Source organism: Apteryx rowi, unplaced genomic scaffold, assembly GCF_003343035.1.
Source record: "Apteryx rowi isolate R43461 unplaced genomic scaffold, aptRow1 scaffold_78, whole genome shotgun sequence".
Taxonomy (NCBI): Eukaryota; Metazoa; Chordata; class Aves; order Apterygiformes; family Apterygidae; genus Apteryx; species Apteryx rowi.
In genome coordinates, this window is record NW_020451071.1 from 2,419,835 (window position 1) to 2,439,919 (window position 20,085).

At 44.4% G+C, this 20,085-nt stretch overlaps 1 protein-coding gene across 1 annotated transcript in view; it reads right to left on the reverse strand.

The window, feature by feature from the left end:
• Positions 1 to 385: 385 nt before the first annotated feature.
• PRKCH (protein kinase C eta) overlaps positions 386 to 20,085 on the reverse strand; it is a 120,572-nt gene continuing 100,872 nt past the window's right edge. Inside the window, exons 12-14 of the mRNA XM_026088688.1 lie at positions 19,705 to 19,893; positions 2,860 to 3,003; positions 386 to 1,404 (exon numbers count right to left, since the gene is read on the reverse strand). Coding sequence (XP_025944473.1) covers positions 1,258 to 1,404; positions 2,860 to 3,003; positions 19,705 to 19,893 — 480 coding nt within the window. The 3' untranslated portion in view covers positions 386 to 1,257. The remainder of the gene's footprint in view (positions 1,405 to 2,859; positions 3,004 to 19,704; positions 19,894 to 20,085) is intronic.

A 20,085-nucleotide genomic window follows, 5' to 3' on the forward strand; every position in this document is an offset into this window, starting at 1 on the left:
GAAGTTATAATCCTGATATACAGCTTCAAGCCTAGCAAGGGTGCAAAGGTATGCCATGGAGCTACAGAGAAAGCGTCCTATTTCCTGAAGACCTGGGAAAGCACATGATTTAGTGTCTGGTTTCTATAAACTGCATTAAAAAATTGTCTCGGTCTGCCTGCGACAGAGGCTTGAGGCTACAACTGATAAGTGGTGCCCTGTGAGTAATAAGCCCTTAAAGCCAAACCAAACTAGTCATCCTGTTTCTTAGATAAGGTTTATTCTTCTCATGGGAGAAAGTTGTCCTCTTATGTTATTATTGGTTGACAATTCTGCTTTCAAGCTGCTTGCCTTGGAGCTGGGGCTCCTATCACAATAATGCTACAAATAATTTAAGCAATACTACTTCGGATCAAAATTTTAATGAGGCACTAAACCCACAAAAGGGGTTCTGTATAGCATAATTAAATAGAATGGGCCTAAATAAACAGTAAGGTTTTACAAGTTACATTATAGTTGAAAACAGCTGGGAGGCAAAGAAAGGAGCATTGAAGATGCATGATGTAAAAAGGCATTTCACAGAATGCAAACACTAAAACTTTTCATATCGCACGAACAGTAAAACACTATAAGTACGTGACTTCCCTTTGATTTGGAAGAATCTGTGCAGGGCACACGGCATTTGTTTTTTTCCTTCTGCTAGTCAGCACAATGAAATATTTCACATGGAAACCCAAACCAGTGACAAAGAGAGCCATTTGTCCTTTGGAAAGAAATAAATACTTCAGAAACAGGTAAAGTCACGAGGAACATCTGGTTCAGTTCGGCCATGGGATGCTGGATCATGGCTCCAAAACGCTGGACAGTGCTGGGATTCCACAAAATAGTCTTGCAAACGATCAGTATTATAACAAGTCTGTTTGGCTCAGAGCTGCAAGACACTTGTTTCATGCTCACGCTGACTCCTCRAATCCACTGCAAGCTGCAAGCAACAACATTCAGGCTGAGCCAACCAGCTCAACATTCAATTCTCTGTCTGCATCAGCTATTTACAAAATCATGTTTGTTCCAGTCCTGTCAATATTTCATCCAAGAGCTGYGTAAATCCTACAAACACAGGAAGGTTCCAATTTCACATTAAGGTTAACGTTGACAGTGGTGCTGCTGCATAATGTAAAGTCAGTGCACTGTTACTCCTTGAGAATGAAATTTCTGGTAAACCTCATTTTCATTTCATTTCCCCCCAGTCCTCTCAGCAGCCTTTCCTCACAGCCATGGCTATTGCGGCAGTTCTGGGCCTGTGAATGAAAAGTTTCTAAATTCATCTTGGTTTATCATTGGAAGAATTCCTTCTTCAATGGGAGTCAGAATGGGCTCCTCTTTTATAAAATCTGGATCAAAGTTGCTCACATCATCTTTGGATTTCTGTCAAACAGAAAAGACAAAGGAAAGAGATATCAAAAGCATGCATCATCTGCTTGATATTCATTCTGCAACTTTATTCTGGTCTTGAGTGAAAGGAAGAGTTACCTCCAAAACCCGGGCTGAACTTACTGYAAGCTTTTTCTGGGGCTGGGCTGGGAGGAGCTGCGTGCCCCCACAGAGCCTCTGACAGAATAAAGCCTTTTACAGCCTCCGCAGGCTTTCTACAGACGAACCCCTCTCCCATTTAATGGACACCACCTCTGAAGTGTGGTCTGCCTGGATGTGGCAGGCCAGGGCACGTAAATCAGTTCTGTTCCTCAAATGTCAGTCCAGACCCAGCCAAAGTCGTTATCAGCAGTGTTTCCAATTAGCTGACTCCACACAGTCCCTCCTTATCTGCAGAGTGTCTCAGCTGACTTTCTTGGGGGATGCACTCCTGTATGTGCGAGCCATTAAACTTGCTCAGCAGTGAATTATTACCAGGCTGCGGGAAGACAATCGGCTTGCCTCCAGGTGCTGGATTCCTAACTGCGTGGTACAAAGTGGGACTGTTTACAATGCACACACACAGACTGGATTTGTGGCACATTTTGACAAGGCGCGTGTTTTTCCTGCATCCAGAACAAGATGTTTCATTGCCACCGAAGTCTAATGTTCCCAGCTCCTGCTGAGTTCACGGGGGAATGAGGAGGTTCCCTTTTAGCCTTTGATTCAAGTCAGGGAAAAAACTCAAGAGCCTGATCCTGAGCTGCTGGAGTTCCCCTAGGTGCCTGATCCTGCACCCACTGAGCTCCAGGGAGCATGACTGGGTTGACCACCACCACTGAGAGTTTGCAGAGTAACCACAGCACAAGGCAAAGCCACTCAGCCTCTCTGAYCGAGAATTTCAAAGGCAGGGAGACCACAGAGATGGCCTTGGAAAGGCTCTCCATGGGGAGCAGGACTCTGTCACATCACAGAGCATCCTTTGGGCTGTGCGGTACCACTGGGAAAAGGCACAGTACTGCATCCTCTGCAGCGTTGGCTGCATTTGAACCCCTTGGCTACAGCGGCCTGAGCAGGGAACATTGTTTTGGGTGCTGTACAGACAGAGGCAGACCAAAAAGAGACAGCCCATTCCTGAATAGGTAGGTAGAGTGGGCAGAATGAATATTGCTTACCATGTTGTACATTTGAGGCAAGGCAAAGGGTAGTGCTGCAGCTCCTTTTGCAAACCTGCATCATTTGGTATTGAGCTGCCTTTGAAAAATCCAGCACCAAGGCAGAAAGCGACCTGCACCACATCACATGGGCAGCCAGCAGCCTAGCCAAGACCACAGACCTCACCTCCTCGGTCCCAAGCCACAGCTTTAGATTCAAGGTTGCCGTTCCTCCACCTCCCTTCCTGTCTCATGGGAATAAACTTGCTTAAAGAACCCAGAAGAAACAACCGGGGACCCCTTCCTTCCCACATACAATTCGGGGCCTGAACGGTGGCTCCATCTGGCGCTGGTTCAGCAGGTCCCAGTCCAGCTCTTTGAAGTAGGGGTGCCGCAGAATGGCGCTCTCACCGCCCAGCGCCAGGCTGCCCAGCCGCATGTTGGGGTTCTTCGTCATAAACTGCAAAACAAAAAGGGCTGTTTGTTTCCTCCCATCCGGCAGGGCCACGGGAGAAGGACCTATCAGCAGGCACACAAAAGCTTGTCCTCAGCTTTCCTGTTGAACCTAGCTGCTGGCCAGACTTCTCAGTTTCGTTGTACTGGAACCGCATGCAAGGAACTTGACTCATTCTCTAGAGGAGGAAGCCTGGGTGTATTTCTCCTTAGTCCCTTTTATTTCAGTCAAATACTTGGTTAACACAGTGACAGAAGAAAGCCTAAGTGCATCGTTTGCAACATTATAAATGTTGCACAGTGGTTTGGGAGGGTTACTTATTTATGTATTAATTTCTCAGGAATATTAGGTCTCTCAAACGCTGCTCACCAGCCAGCCAGTCTCTGGACCAGAGTCAGTCTTGTGCTGTGTCTTTTTCCTAAACCTCAGCCTGCTGAAGCGAAGCCAGAAACCTACACTTTCCTTCCTGTCATCTCAGGAAGCAGAGAAGGAGCAAGGTACTGGCTTCTAGAGCCCCCCCAAGCACTGAAGAAATGAATCCTTACAGGTGACTCTCTGTTTGGTGAAACTCTAAAAGAGGACTTGTTTTTGTAACATTTTTACTCCGCTACTAGAGAAAAGAAACCTCATTCTTCAGCCAAAGGGCCCTGGATTTGCTAGAGAGCAAGCAGAACAGCCCTAGACCATCGYCCTAGTGCGAGAGGGCCTTGGCGTGTGCCCTTTGGGTCCTGACAAGAATGATGAAGTGAGTGCTGAAGACATTTCTAAGGGGCTCGGGGAACGGTGCGGGAGGAGGGGAATCCTTTCCCCGGGCAGCAGAACTAGGTTGTTTGTTAATTTTAGGATTATAGCTCTTTAAACACTCAGGAAAAAAAAAAAAAAAAAAAAGCCAACAACCTTCTCCTCCCTCCCCTCAAGTATTCTTAATTCATTAGAGAAATCAGGTTATGTTTAAACTGGGAAAATAGCTGCTTTTATTTGCCTATTGAAACAGCAGCATAAAGCAAGCTCCACGCTGGTGGAGGTGTCCAGACGATTTCCTCGAGATGAAAGGGCATTATGTTTAGCAAATAGCTGAACCAGCCAAACCAGACAATCGGTCACTGTTTCTGGAATAACCAAGTCTGCTGCATCTCAGCAATAGGGAAATTAAAATAAGGGGAGGTGCAGGGAGAAACCAACTTGATTCTGACTGTAGGAGCTTTTCAGCAGTTACACATTTTCCTAGGAAAAGCAGATAAAAGGCCCAGTCATTCCCTACCAAGAAAGGTGACGGGGAGAAGAAAGAGGAGGCTGCTAGGTTCATTTTAGGAAGCCTCCCCCACATCTCTCATACGGAGGGGGCTTCAGAGCCAAAGTAGACGGGGCATCTGCAGCTAGGAGACCTTACAGGACCCCAGACTCTGCTGACACTAGCACAAAAACCCAGCTCCCATCTGGCCTCCTGACCTCTCTGAGGACCTGTACTGCCACCGGATTCCCTACAGCAGAACTAGTTTCCACTGTCCCACCAAAAAATAGCAGTAGAAAGCGCTGCTGAGTGAATCCAGATTCGTAAGAGCAGTCACAAGACAGGAGCAAAGCCAACATGGGGCTCTCCGGCTGAGATCRTCACCTGCTCTCTCTGACTCTTCAGTCACGCGGTGTTTCCAGGGTCGGCCCAAAGAACCACTATGTTCCTTCCTGTGTCTCCCTGACCCTTTCAACCTGCTTTTCTCCCCTTCCACCAGCAGAACCCAAAAAGAGCTCGTTTCCCAAGAGACTCTGCACTGAGGTTTCTGTGAGATTCTGATCCCCAGACAACAACTTGGTTTCCAAACCAGAAATGGGTCAAGACAAAAATCACTCAGAGATCAGACAAGCCTTTGCAAGTCTTTAGCTAAACTTCTTCAGTTTGCAAAACAGGCCAGAAATCTTCTGGTAACCCAGTCTTTCTCTAAAAATATCCTGTCTGGCTACTTTGTCCCCATAGATGGGTATCTGAACCTCACTTCAATTCTTATTTGCATTGTTGGAACACTTAGAAAGCTTGAACAAGATCAGAGCTCCTTGGTGCTGGGAGTGGTAGAGACCAAAACAGTCTAAAAAGACAAGACAAAGAAAGAGAGAAAGAGCTGGGGAAAAGACCCTTGTCTCCTGGCTCCTGACCTGCTGCCTCCTCCTTTACACCAGGAAACTTCTGCTAAATGCGAAGGGAAAAAAAACAATCTCTGGAATGGCTGGTAACATGCTCTGCTCAGGTACCTATTCACACTCAAGCCTTATAAGACTAAAATCTAAATTAGACTGCCCATTCCCTAGAGCAGCCCAGAGCCCTGGGAAATAAGAGTGTGTTACATTCCTATTTGCTTGCTTTATTTAACGTGATGCCAAAGTTGCACCAAATGAAGGCATCCGATGCAACAAACAGAGCCAACCTAAATGCATTCCTGTCTACTTTTTGTTAGGACAATGCGAATTAGCCAAGGGCCATCCCTTAAGGTGGGCTGAACAATCAGTAAAAATGACTTTGGATTCTATCAATTAGCTTCAATTTGTGCATTGGACTTGTACTTTGAAGAACCTCAGTTGCCACCAAGCACTGGGTAATCCTAGGCARTATCCAGCTCACATTTGGTGCCCAAAGGTGTCAGGAGGAGAGCGATGCTTCAAATTCTCCCTCCCAGCTGGCTGCAGAAGAAGCGAACCTTACTGCTGAGAGTGATGATGGGCTGYCACAAAAATCCTTTGAATTACTCCTCACCTCAGAAGGGAGCTGAGCTATTGGATGCCTGATCAAATAGCACCGTCCCCAGCTCTCCTGCACACGTTCAGTGCTGCTGCCTGTCTTGGTCTATAAAAACAGGGCATTGAAGCACAAAGGTACCAAGGACTGGAATGATCCACCTGCAACATAAACCCTTTTGGACAGATTTCTCTAAACCCCTAATAGGTTGTTTCTGAGACACAGCAAACCCCTAAAGCAGGCTAATGGAGCCTTGAACATGAATATAAATCACACCTTCTAAAAAGAGGATCAAAGCAGTAGAAAGAGGCCTTCCTTTCATGGGAGTCTAACTCATAATATTCTGCTTCAACAAAAGGATGGGATATAATTTCAAGGGATGGTCTCTTATTGTTAACATCCATCCCYGATAAATGTACTGTACACGGCACTGAGACCTCTTGATTGTGTCTGTGCATGGGAACTGGCAATGAAAACGTTGCCTTTAAATGTCATTGTAGAGTACGTGAAATATGTTCCTGTATTCCAGGCAGGCACAGCACCCTTGCAGGCTACTCAACCTGTGGATGCACATATGCCTCTGTAACCAAGGGCTGTGACAGAAAATGTGAGATTAGTCATTGCTGCTCTTCCCTTACAAAAAATATCCTGGTGAATTCTGAAAAGAGCGGGTCTATCACAGCCTGGTGAAGGTCAGGGTGTTTTCTCTGGGAAATGACTCCAGTCTTTATTTGGCAATTGGGTAGAAAAACAGGTGTGCAAACCACGACTCCAGCTGAGACACTATTGATATTTTGCACTGAAACAGAGTTACATGCCTTACTGTATGAGGTACGTAAAATTAAAAGCTGAAATTATTGAAGCCAATTGCCATTCAGATGAATAGGCTAACACCCCTCAACGCTATTTGAATTCACCAGACATTACTGTCTTGACAAAAAAATGGACAAAATTACAAAGTTTGTGTTGTGCAGTATTTCAAAAAAAAAAAAAAGAAAAAAAAGACTATCGTGACCTCTTAAGGGCTTAACAGTCCATGAACCCTTCTCTCTCTCCCTATAGGCAGCACTCATTTCTTTGTCACAATACAGTAGCATCTGAAGGCCTGTCTTACGATGCCTCTAGTATCTGACGGTGCTGCTAGCAAAGCAAAAAACTTGGGATTTCTGGGAAACTTAATTATAAGCCCAGTCTTCATCTCTGAAGCCCATATCTGTGTTTCCAACTTTATATCCAGCACTTCTGAACCAAACAGCAGCAGGTTAAAGCTGTATGCCCGGAACACCCAGATGCTGACCTCTGCACATATGCATGCTGTGCAAAGGAAAGCATTTTGAAAGCACAGCTAATCTTTTGCCTGATCCCTTGGGCTGCATTCAGAAATGGCCAAACTCTGGAGCTGCAAAAAGTCTTACAAAGTGTTGGTCTCTCCTGGCATCCATAGAAAGGTCAGAGTTAGACTCTGGCTTCATATCTAGACTCAGGCTGGACAACCTAAGTGCCATTCCAAGTACAACCTGCCAGTGTTTTTGCAGGTGATGAAAGACGATGTTCAGGAGAAAAATCTTCATGGCAAAATGTCATCTCGTAATGTTTATTGAGTAGCTCTAATTTTGCATGAAAATCCAAAATGCAGCATGAATCTCACACCTTGGCACACAGCACACAGTGAGGACATGCAGAGAAAAAAAAAMCAAAATAACAACATCAAAGCAAAACAGAGACGATCCTGAGCAAAAGGAAACMCACAATCACCCAAATCCAAAATGCCTCCCTGCAAAACCGATGGCAAGATTAACAATCCTAAACTTGGATCAGGCCATCAAGCCCTCCTCCCCGCAATCACATCCAACCACAGGGAATTATCTCACTCCCAGTGTAAAGAGCCCCTAGGGAACATCCACAGACTGGGCCCCTTCGGACTACCCAAGTCTGCTGAGCAGCGAAGTTGAGTGAGGCTCACCTTGACCTCAGCTAACCTTCTCAACAACACCTCAGCCAAAACCAGCAGCTGGAATGAGCCAGAAACATGACTTCATGGAATCATTGGAAAACATTGACTGAAAGAAAATGCAGCAAGCCATGACAAGAAATTACGAGTTGGAGAGCAGTCCACGGAGGGCCAGTGAAGTTACAAGGAAAAAATGCAGAAGTAACAGTGCCAACCACTGGGAAAAAAACGCGTCACCCCTCAAAGCCCAGACCGCAGCAGGTGACAGGGCCAGCCGGCTGTTTCTGTGGCAGAGGGGACCTGCAGAGATCCTCCCCTGGACCTACTTTAAAGGCATGGACCGCACTGGGAAGGGCTCCGGGTCTCCCAGCCTGCGCGGGGAGCCCACACTGGACTTCTCAGGTGCTGCTTGCATGCAGCATTGCAACTCCTGTCTCAAGGGGCACAGTTTGCAAATAAATCTAATGGCTTGGAAGTCTGAAGAGATGCTAGCAGAAAACAGATGTTTCCAAGCATTAACTTCCTTGAATTTACAAGTTCACCCTTTGCTCAATATCGCCATCCCTGATAGGTTTTCATGTTACCTCACTGTGTTGTATCATCATTCATGAGTAATACCACAGGGAACTGATTACCTAAACTTACATCATGTCCAAGGGAAACGCAAACAAACCCAGGCCCTTTCATAAAGGAAATTCACTTCAGGAAGGAGGCGAAATAAAACTTTCTGCTCAGTCGGTCCCTTCACAGTCAGCCATTTTAAAGAGGGAGAAATTGTTTTTTCTTGTATCAAAGAAAGTCTTAGATGGGTCAGTTCCCATCAGGACCCTGCTGCACTGGGCATATTTCCTGCCTGTTGCTAGCAACATGAGACACACCAAAGGGAAAAGCAGTAGCGCAGAAGACTTATGGCCCCACGCCGTCCCCTCTAGTAATGATGGAGAGCGGGAGATACCCAACACACTCGCGTTCATTAAGATTCATGAGCTAGACTAACAGGGCAGAAATTAACTCTAAAGGAAATAAGATTTCTCAAAGTTCTATTTGATCTCGGACAAAAGGGAATCGTTATATAAATAGAGCAATTACTCTAATTAAGGCTTCCCTCCCTGAATCTCTTGACTGAACGCCGCAGTGGCTGAAAACAGCTCGGGCGCCTATTATGTAAGCCAAACAAACCAGCAGGCCGGGGCTGCGCTACCCTTCATCCGCCCTAACAAAGGGGCAGAAAGATGGCTCTGTGGCTTCATTTGTTCACGTCTGCATTATTTTTAATGACTGGAAGCCAGGAGGCATTTGCATAGCATAGAAGCTTTTATTTTATTTTATAAAAAGCTGCTCTTTTGGGCCTGTCTCATCTTTTGCTCTCTTGGGCAAGGATCCCATCGCCCTCCATAAGACTCTGCCAAGGGCGATGCTTGCAAGTGTTTCTAACTTCCATGAAAAAGCAATGCAGGGCTCAGCCCCGCAAGCAGGTCACCAGGACTGATGGAGTTGCCACCTTTGAGCAGCTCTGACTGCTCTTTGAGCGAGCTCTGCCTGCTCCAAGAGCGAGCTCACGTGCCGTTGCCCAAGTTTGCTGGAAGTGTCAAGCCTCAGAAGTACAGAAGTGCCCTGAAAGCATTTTAAAAGTGTGTGTGCATGCGTATGTGTGTGAAGTCTCATTTATTTCACCTTCCAGGTTAAAAAAAAGGAATGGAAGGGAGGTAAAAATCAGTCTTCAACCCTGCTCCTAAAAGCCAGAAGGCTGTAACACTAAGCATGACCAGACTCACATGTTTAACGTGCCAGCCTGGGGCAAGAAGGACAAAATGTCAGTGAGGTGGACATTAAGCAGAAGAATTTGGTCTCGCTCTCCGCTCTCTCTCCAGCGCAGAGATGGCTGCTTGGTGCTGCCTTGTCAAAGCTCAAGTGAACAAGAAGGATTAGCTGTATTGCAAACACTACTGAGCAAGAGAGACTAGCAAATAAATCAAGTCAGATAGAGGAACTCACATGAGGGATAGAAACATCTGGCTCCAAATTTCTTGCTGGTGTAAACTGATGCCACTTTGCTGACTTCTACCAGCAGAGAACTTGGCCCAAAATAYGGAAATTAAGTACTGTTTGAATAGCTACAAACTTGCTTGCTGTACTGGCATCTGACAGTTTCCCTGCTTTTTCCCACCCTATTTATGTCAGTAATACTAAAGCAGAATGAAAAGGCCAAAATCTTCAAAATGGGAGCCTTATTTTGACCCCCTAAGATAGCTAGTCATTTTAGATACTTCTGCCTTTGGCATTCCTCTAACAAATAATAATAAAAATCAACTTAAGACATTGGATACATGGATTATCYAATACAGGTTTCGGTCAAGATGTCACTTGAGATATCTGTTTTCAGCACTGAACAGTCAACCCCTGTTCCCACACGGGTCACCTGCTGCAAGAGCCCTTCAGACAGTTTCAAAATCAGGCTGYTGTTTTAAAATTGCCCCAATTGGATTGTAGTTACAACGTGGGGATACGCAGGTCATTTACTACATCGATATATCAATCAGAGTAACAAAAACACGGAGACAGAATGAACATCACAYGTACTAACAGACTAGGGGATGGTCCCGCTCTCTTTTTAACCAGTGCTAGAATCTCCCTAGGGTTTCATGGGAAAACAATTAATCCTTTTCTGATAGCCTTGTCAAGAGGAGTGGGGAATCTATTACACCACCCTGGGTGGCCTATTTACATAGGTCAAGTACAAAGGGGACTAAAGTGCCCCAGACAAACCTGTAAAGGCCAATCAGGGGGAAAAAAAAATCACAGGAAAACACTTCAAAGGAGTTTTTCCATGGTCTTGGTTATATTTCAATTCTTTTAATTTTGAAGTTCATGAACAGACATAGCAGGTCAGAAGGGCCCAAAATGGAAGGACGAGTGGATGAGAAAAACCTAAAGCTCTAAACAGCTTGGAAAATCAGAGATTTATTCACTCCTACAGAAGTGCTGAGACCTCCCAATTAGAGGCACTGCTTCACTACACTGGGGACTGCACATCAAGAGATGTTCCCTGCTGCAAAGGGAGAATGATTATTCCCACTTCTAGATCGAACCCAGGTTCTCAAGGGAATTCTGGGCTTTCCCCCAAGATTAGAGTTTAAGGAACTTCACCAAAATGCCTTTGAGAGTCTATAATCACAGTGTTTATCTGTGGCAGAGCTGAGAAGTGAGCGCAGGCCACAAAGTCTTAAGCTAGAGGCTCAGCCACAGGAATTGCTTCCTCCTAAGCACCTAAAAGCAGTAACAAAAAGCAAAAGAAAACCAGTTGGCACAATGAATGCTGCTTTTTTTTTTTTTAAATCTATGGCAGGGAAGAGAAGGATAAATCATAACTGACATTACAATAGGCAGGGTTATAAGCTTTTGCTATGAAGCAAATCTGAGTCTGCATGCTATGGACCTTAAACAAGAAGCTGAATTTCAGCCTATCAGAAAGGGAAAAGTAAAAGAATTAATGACTACTTCTAGATGAATTTAACCTTGGCAGGCTATATAAAGATGGCATTAGTTTTCTTTCAGAGTGAATTATTGTGAAGCATATAACTCTTACTGTGGGGAAGAGGAACACATCATAAAGGGGTGTGACCAAACGATAGAAAAGATTAAAATAACTGTGCAAAGCTGCCTGCTTTTCGAGAACTATAAGGGAAAGAATAGGAGACAATGTGTTACTGAAATGGATATGCGAGCTCAGATGACAGAGATAAAACAATCTGTGGTGGAGCACAGCCTTGCAGCTTAACCACAGTGTAACAGGGGTGTATGGCAAGAACAGTTTAGATGCGAGAACATTTAAAACTGCAGAACTGTGTCTCAGTCGGGAAATGGCAGGCTCCAGAGTCCTGCTTTTGCTGCACAGGCTCCAGAGCCAACCAGGAAATGCAAGATGAAAGCATTTCTAAAAAACAAAATAAAGAAAAAATGTTTACACAGATTCGGGATAAAGTTTCTCAGAGAGATTCAAATATCTGCCTGACTCTGACAGCCAAAGCTTAAACTGTGAAAGAGGATTTATGGAGGCCGCCTACTCTGAAGAGATGCCAAAGAGAATAATTTACTGGGATATTTGAAGGCATTTTTAATATCTGTTTTTGTTAGGCAGGCTCTACAGCTCTGAAGATAAACTATAGCTCTGAGCTCATGTAGTTTCTCTCTTTGATTTCAGTAGGTCCATCATTGTGTTGTTCTTTTTCCTTTTAATCTTTGTCTAAAAAATACTCCTGGCATCTGGTTCATTGAAAAACAAGTTCATTTTGGTTCTTCTAGCGCTGCATGTGAAACAGATTATCTGCCTTTTTCTGTCTGTTTGAAACAGAACCTGGCCCAGATCTGTAGGATACAAGYGCAAAGAAGAGTCACACGCCTTGTGTGACGTACAAGCAATGTAGGAGGCAACGTTACACCATCAGCATCTGGCTGCCTTGTTTCACCCCTCATAGGTATTTAGGAGATGACTGGAGAGCACAAACACAGGGTTTGGTCCAGCTCACACAGTGGCCAAACTGACCTCCCGGGACTTGGGRAAAAGGCGAGGCAGAATGGCAACAGGAAGCACAAATGTATTGTGCTTGGATGTGCCAAGCAAAGCACAGCCGAGATAATTTGAGTCATGCATTGCTTGCTATAGCATGCAGGGAAGCTGAAGACACCTACAGTGAGTGGTATCTGAGCTGATGACAGCTGGGAGTAGTTCTGACCTCCCAGTATCCACGTGTGCTGGACCCGGAGCAAGCACAGACTATGAAGAGAATAAACATCCTCAAAGAACTATTCAGAAGACCTGACCCTCCACGCTGATATTCAGAGACCAGCAGCCACAGAGTGTAGGCAGTCTGGAACATCCATGTCTCTCCTAAACTTAGATGTCCTTGCAGGCAGTCAGAARCCAGCCCCTTACCTTCCAGTCCTCTGTCACTGCAGGCAGTTTGCTTTGATTATACTAAAAAGCTGCCTCTCAATCTTCCTGCTGTGAAAACCCTGGCCTCTCCCACCTTCTCTCCTCATTAATGACATTTTCAAGTTGTTTACAGAAGTGAAGATAGTCTTGTTCAGTACTAAGCACTCACTGTCTAGAAGACCTTTCTGAAAATAAGCTGCAGCACATGTAAAAGCRGTCCTCACCAAGACGATTGGCAATCATGGTGGCATCTCCTCATCAYGGGTGGTTTATTCCTCCTGCAGTGTAGCTCAGTATTCATTTTGCTTTCTCTCCTGCAGCTGGACCTGGGTGGAGTGCCTTAGAGGAATTCTTTTTCAGTATCAYTCCAATCCTCTTTCTTGCCAGTCTACTGCAGGATGTTCATGCAGTGGAGCCTGAGTCTCCAAGTGCTTTCTGTTGGAGCTATTAATCTGCATCTAGCCAGACTGAGCTGCACCATGCCCTGACCACAGAGAATAACAAGGGTTCCTCAGAATTTCCTTGGAATGATAGGAAATAAGCGCCCTCAGCCTGTACTCCCTTGGGATTTGTGGATTTAACAACAAATGTCTCCCATTAGCAGCCGCCACGCAGACTTCCTCAGAAATGATAAGAAACACTTCCCATTTCCAGTGGAAGGAGGGTTGGAAGAGGGTACCCTTCAGATTTTGTTCTTCCTCATCTAGTACCACCTGCAAATTCAGGGAAGAAAACTCTAACATATACACACACTTTTCCTACTGTCATCTAACATATTTCTACATATGAATTACATTAAATGGTCATCGCATTAACTTCTGGCACAACCATTCCAATAGGATGAAGTTTTCACAGATAGCCCAAGAATCACAAAGCATTTTCTAGAATTCCCTGGGGGACCTGAGGCAGCCTCACAGTCACTCCTYGGGCAGCAAAGGAATGACAAACTTCTGCAGAAAGTTCAGAGTGGCTTTTTTTAATTAACAAGATGAAGATTGGCTAAGCTGTTGTGTAAGGGCCTCAATACCTCTCTCTGACTGGAAATTAAGCTGTTGCCCTCTGCATTGCAACATTCCTGAGCCTTTTGCTCTCCAGAAAAATTCATGTGTGCTGCCTCATAGCAAGCGGGAATAGGTTACGCTGCCAGTACTTGGTACTGAATATCACTGTACGTGCTAGCTGTGAGGGCAAGCCACAAAACTAAGGAAACAACGGAAAAGCCCTTGTTTCTTGGCTTCAGTCTGTGATGTGGGCTCACAGAGAGGGGAGAAGAGGCTTTTCTCTTCTAGATAAGGGCTTTTTTGACTTCTAGATCAGGCTTCAAGGCTATCTTGAGTCTGAGGGGTTTGGACTTAAAGGTCTGGCACGTTTAACCGATTCCCCCTCCCGCTGCTCCCAAATGCCATGCAAACTCCCTCCTGACTGGTGGCACAAGCTGGGAAGGAAATCCCAACTCCCTCAGCTTGTGTTCCCACAGCCAGGGCTGAGCCCGTAAAACAAGGGCAGTCAGAGCAAGACCTTGCTTCTAACAACCCTTGGAGCATCATTATTCTTCTGTCTCATGCTTGGAGCACTAATTTGCAGAGACTCTACAGCCCTTTGATATGAACCTGGGAACACAAAGAGGATTTTAAGCAAGTCTGCAAGAGCAAAGAGCAAAGCATAAAGGAGCACCAGGGGGTAAGACTTTAATAGTGCTGTGCTGGGCTCAGAGAGAACCAGGTGAGCCGGAGAGGGGAAGAGCGAACTGAAGCAGAGAGTTCACTAAACCAGAGAATTTGCCTTGTGAGTCAGCATCACTTCCAGGCTATTGTTCTCTAGAAAAACAGAGTAACTTCAAGTTTTTCTTCTGCATCCTTTTCACTGTATGGCTGACATCATCATTTCCTCCTAGAGATAAAAGTCATGTTTGCTCTCTCAACTGAGCTCCCTCACCCTTTCAATTCCTCCCCGCCTCCTCCTGCCACAAAAACGCTCTCTGCACTACTCCACTGGCATTTAGATTACCCCAYGCTGTTCCACCTGCGCTGTTTGGAAGTAGAGGCTACTAAAACCACAGCCAATTTCCTCTGCACCTTCCCCTTCTATTGCCCAGTGTTTATTTTTCAAACAAAAGACCCAGGGATGGGGACATAACCATTTTTGCCGTCTCATAGCTCTGGTAGCACTTTCTCCAAAATGCATGTTTCTAAGCGCCTGGAGGAAGAACAGCCATTCTGCAGTCTAATTTGCAGTCCCCAAAGTATACAGCTATGGGAAAGACTGCCCAAGTATCACTTTTCAAAAGAGTATTTCAGCTAGGCCCAAAGTCTTTCAGAGCTCACATTATGACTGTAGGTTGGCACACAAATGCCAAGGGACACCCGTGACTTCAGTAGACTCAGCTATGACTGGAGTTCAGAAATCCAGGCTCCAGAAGGCAGAGCAACGTTAATGCTTCCTTGGAGAGGTGCTGCTTTCTAACCCCTGCTGTTACCTGGCCCCAGGAGTGAAAATATCTATTTTGCCATTCCTCATTCAAGTTTCCAAGCCTTTGGGCCAACCACTGCTACTTCAAATCATCAATCCATGGAGTGACTCAACAGTCTTAGTCCTTCTCTGTCGGAAACACAACTTGGAAAAGGAAAATCCCTGCATTTTTCCCTGTGAATTTATGTCCCATTATACCATTGACTTGAACCCTGATTTTCACTATGACTTTTCATTCTCCCCTTCTATTATCCCTAACTTTTAGCAAGACGGTGTGATTAGATTGCATTCAAGAAAGACATTCAGACATGTAGTGAGTGAAACACGCTGCCAAAATACCACCCTGCTTATGGGAAACGAGAAGATCGTATTTCATATTGCTGTTCACTCAGCTGAATCCCCAAGCCCCCAGCTGCCTGGAAAGTTACCCTCCTTGCTCAAGCACTTTTTGCTAGTAACAATTTACAAATTCAAAACATCAACATGCCATAATAAGGGAAATCCCAGCTGCACTCTCACTGTAAAAGACACGGTGTAGCCTCTGCTGGCTCACAAAGTTTCTCTTTCAAAGTCTCTTCATCATCAGATGCTGCTGATTACTGTGTCAGCTGATAGCAAAGAGTATTTGAAAGAATTTCTTTTACAGGCACAGACACAGTAGCACTAGGGCAAAGCTCCTCTGGCATGAACTCCTTGCGACTGTATTAGCGTAGGGCTACAGAGAAACACCTTTTTTTTTTTTTTTTTTTTTTTTTTTTTTAAGTATGGCTGCTCAGTCAAAAATCAGAAAAACCTCCTACATTCAGATTGACCCGAAGTGGTCTGAATCCACTCAGCAGCAATTCTCTCTTTCTGTACTTTTTGTTTTCTTTCAATGTAAAATGTTGATTCTGCTCAGAACGATGTGTTTCACTTTTTCAGCTACAGGCAGACGAAAAAGAATTGGATTTCTAGAGGAGAAGATGGTGCTTACTGAAGGAGATTTGAGTCAATAACCCAAGATGTAGGAGACCAAATCCCACAGGCAATTCATGCTCAGTTAGATTTGTTCACATGAGTAGCTGGAGACCTCAGTTCAAGCATAATCTCTGCCTGACTAGAACCATCATTCCCCAAATTCCCCAATGACATACTCACGCRATGAAGGGTACATAAGTGGGATTTCCTATTTCCCTTCTCAGGGCATACCAACTCCAGCAAAATACTGCCGATTTACGCCAGTTCGGCTCTGCCCTACCTCTAGCTCTTGAGGGAAAATACCAAGGACACAAAACATTAAAACAGGAAATCGGTAAAAACTTCTTTTTCTAAAGCACAAATATTTCTGCCTTGATTTCTAAACAATCTCCCAGGGCATCTAGGTTATTTTTGCTTCCATCAGTACCACTGCTCAGAAACATGCCAGGAACACCCATTGACCTAAATAAAGTCTTAAAGATGTATCTTGGTTATTATCAGGAAACTGCGAAGATGAACAGGATGCAGCCGTCAGAAATCAGGTGATTACTGATAGGGGGAAATTGGTAAAGCACAATTATGGTAAATGAAAGCAAAACAAACTAAGAACAGCCATGAAATGGGTCCTAAAACCTATAGTGCTTGTTTACCATGAAGCTCTTCACCACGGCAGACTGATCAAGTGCTTTCTAAACCTAGATTCACCCATTTGTCGAGAATCTCCAAGTACGTACACAGGATTGCACCTTCCGGGCAGGAGAATTTTGATTTTAGTTCCAGAACTTTTTACCACTCAAATATTAAGTGAATTCTCACTTGTCTTGTTCAAGGTTAGAGGCCAGAACTGTTAGTTAAAGGATAATCCGGTTATTAAGGCCTTAGCCTGCAATGCAACAGACCCCAGGCTTAATTCCCTGGGTTTCCATAGGTTTCCATGTAATTACTTATATGATTTTTGTCACTGCAGCAGTTGAGTGCCCTGGTTTTCTAGGGCACTATCACTGCTTCACTGTCACAGCTGTAGATCAGGGAGGTTAAATTCTACACTTTAGAAAGTTTTTGTTGGAGATAACACAGTAGAGATTAGAAGTTGCTCAGATAGTTATCCATCTCAGTTATCCACGTATCGAAGAAAAATAACATTAACATCAGAAGGCTACGACAAATTCAAACAACAAATCTACTGATATAGCAGCTAGAAAGCCTACTGTCTTTCTTCACAAAACAGTCACAAAAGGGGAAGAAAAAGAAAGAAGTAAACCAACACCTAAAATTACTGAGCAAAACCACCGAGTGGTTTTGCAAATATACAGCTCAGCAGTGATCATCATATTTGTTACCGTTCAAAATAAATTCAAGTGCTTATCTTTTTCCATTTTAATGAAATCAGGTGATCAGATGATCTCATGGCAGGATGTTTCCTTCCTGTTAAAGCCAACATGCTCTGAGGCCTCTAAAAACTCAGTATGAGAAACTGAGAAGGAAATAAGGGGCTCTTCTAGTGAATGGGTCTGAACCTGAAAGCAGGTACTGCAAGGCTGCAGAAATTCAGGTTGCAGTGAACCATCATCAGTGCTGTAAAACATGATACAAAAGCCACCTCCATGTAGCAGCCACCCAGGAAATGGAAATGTTAAAGAACCGAAAGTCCAGTAAAATTTTCAAATGCAGTTAATTACAAGGCTCCTGGTTAATGTTTTAAATTTCAGCCTTTTCTCCTTAGTAGACATTTCCTAAAAGTGTAGTGCTTCTCTTGAGCAACACAAGTGAATTTGAGAGGTGCAGTTTTGTTTTCCTTTGGGTTTCATCTGCAACACGTCACACAGCAGCCAAGCAGAGTGGCTGGAGAGGAGACCTTTTTCAGGCAAGCAACCAGCAATACCTACGTTGATTATGCAGTTTTGGAGACGCCCGGTTGAATTCTACTTAAATTTTTAGATCCTGCCTTCATTCTGATGCTCTTTTCCAGTGCCACTCATCACATTGCTATTTGCTAATCACAGGAGAGAGCCAACTGTTAAAAGTTGGGCTCCAAACACATTAGAGCAGCCTGGGGTGAATGTAGCTTGCACGTGCTGTTTCTGTGAGGTTCCTTCCAGAATTAGGAAAATAAGCACCTCATCATTTTAGCCATCATTAAGTGGCTAAAACACAAATAACATTTTTATTATACTCTGAACTTCCTGATATGATGACCATGTATCTGGCCACATTTTCCTTCCATCTCAGACTTACACAAGATATCTTCAACAAATCCATTCTGCTATTACCTGTCACTCCAGAAGAATTGGCTCAGGCATCCAAAACTCCCAAACCGACAATATGAATGCTGCTTCAGGAGCTGCAATGAGTTTGAACTTCACATTTTTTATTTTAAAGTGTTGCTGGTTATTTCCAAAACCCAGGAGGGCCTTCAGCATGACAAGTGGTAGCTCCTGAGCACAACCTCTGATTTCAAAACACAATCCTTTGCCCCCTTAAGAAAGGTTTTTATTCTTAGTTGATTTCCGTGGAATTTATTAGATGCATTCACAGCTATAGAAAGCAGATAACTCAGTTGATATCCAACAGAAACTCTTCAGTAGAAAACTTCCAGATTCTTGCTACTAGATTAGAGGTCTGATTAAAAACAAAACAAAAGAAAGACCCCTCTTCTTTCCTTTAAATGGTCAGTCATTCATTACCCCATTTCTTGAGTCATTGCTTAAGAAGCTGTTATGAATTACTATCCTATCCAAGTATTTCTTTGGCCCTCTGTTATCACAGTATTTAGTAGCATCCAGTCTTAAATGCATCTTTGCTCACAGTGATTTTGCAAGGAAAGGAAATGCTCTGATCCCTCTTTCTATGAAATGTGCTTAGAGATATTGAGTGACTTGACCATGGGCAAGAAGAAGTCAGTAGCAGAAGAGCCAGCTTAGGTCTCCTGATTCCTAGGTTCACACCCTCACTGTTCAATCACCTTTTGATTCGCTCCAGTAGAGCCAGGGAGTTGCAGTGCACTGGGCACCATTTGTACACACACAGGCTGAAATCTTAGAAAGAGCTTCATTCCCGCATCACGGGTCAGGACACACAGATCAAGAGAGGGCTCCTGGGAAAAGCAGAAATACACGGCAGAGCAAGGACTAAATGTAGCCTTCCTCAGGATCCTTGCAACGAGCTACAGCTCTCCTCAAACTGCTTGCTGTACAGTCCCATTTTTTTCCAATACGAAAAGGCTGAAAACCTGTCTGTGTCTGTACGTAGACAGCGATCCCTGTGGGAAGGCTGATATTACCAACAGTCAGTACTAAGGATTAACAGGAAGACTTCACTTCTTCACCATTCTAGTCACATGGAAATCATATGGTAACTACTTATAAATACAGTGCATTACCTGCTCCTTTTGTTCTGAAGATGACCATACGTTGCAAATCATGAAGTCAGCAAGGGGAATGCCCAGACACGCACACACTGACTGCTGGACATAACTATGCAGACACACATAAGTGCAGCTGGATTTTTTTTTTTTAAGCTTACTTTATCCCAAGATAATAAGAGGGCCACGGTCAGGGTAACCACAGTATCTGAGCACCCATCATCCCCCAGCCCTTTTTTCTTTTGCTAGATTCAGGCTGGAGAAAGCCAGGACAGAGAGCACAGGAGACCCGAACAGCCAGGGAAACTCACTGCTTTGAGGATTGTCACTGCATCCTGCTGGAGCCACGTTGGGTAGACAACTTCGTCATTCAGGATGGCCTCAAAGAGGTCATCCTCGTTCTCGGCCTCGAAGGGGGCATGGCCACACAACATCTCATACAGCAGTACGCCCATGGCCCACCAGTCAACATCAGGGCCGTAAAGCATCTCTTGCAGAATCTAAAGGAGGAAGGAGAAATAAATATCATCCCTGAAGCTTCTTAAGCTGAGTGGGAGAAGAAAATGAATTTGGAAACATTAATGCAGAAGTTTTATTGTGTCCTAACAGCTCTCTCTGTTAAGCTGGCTGGACATGCTGGAGCACATGCATGATCCCCAGCTGGAAACCCTGTGGTCCATGCATGGGTACCT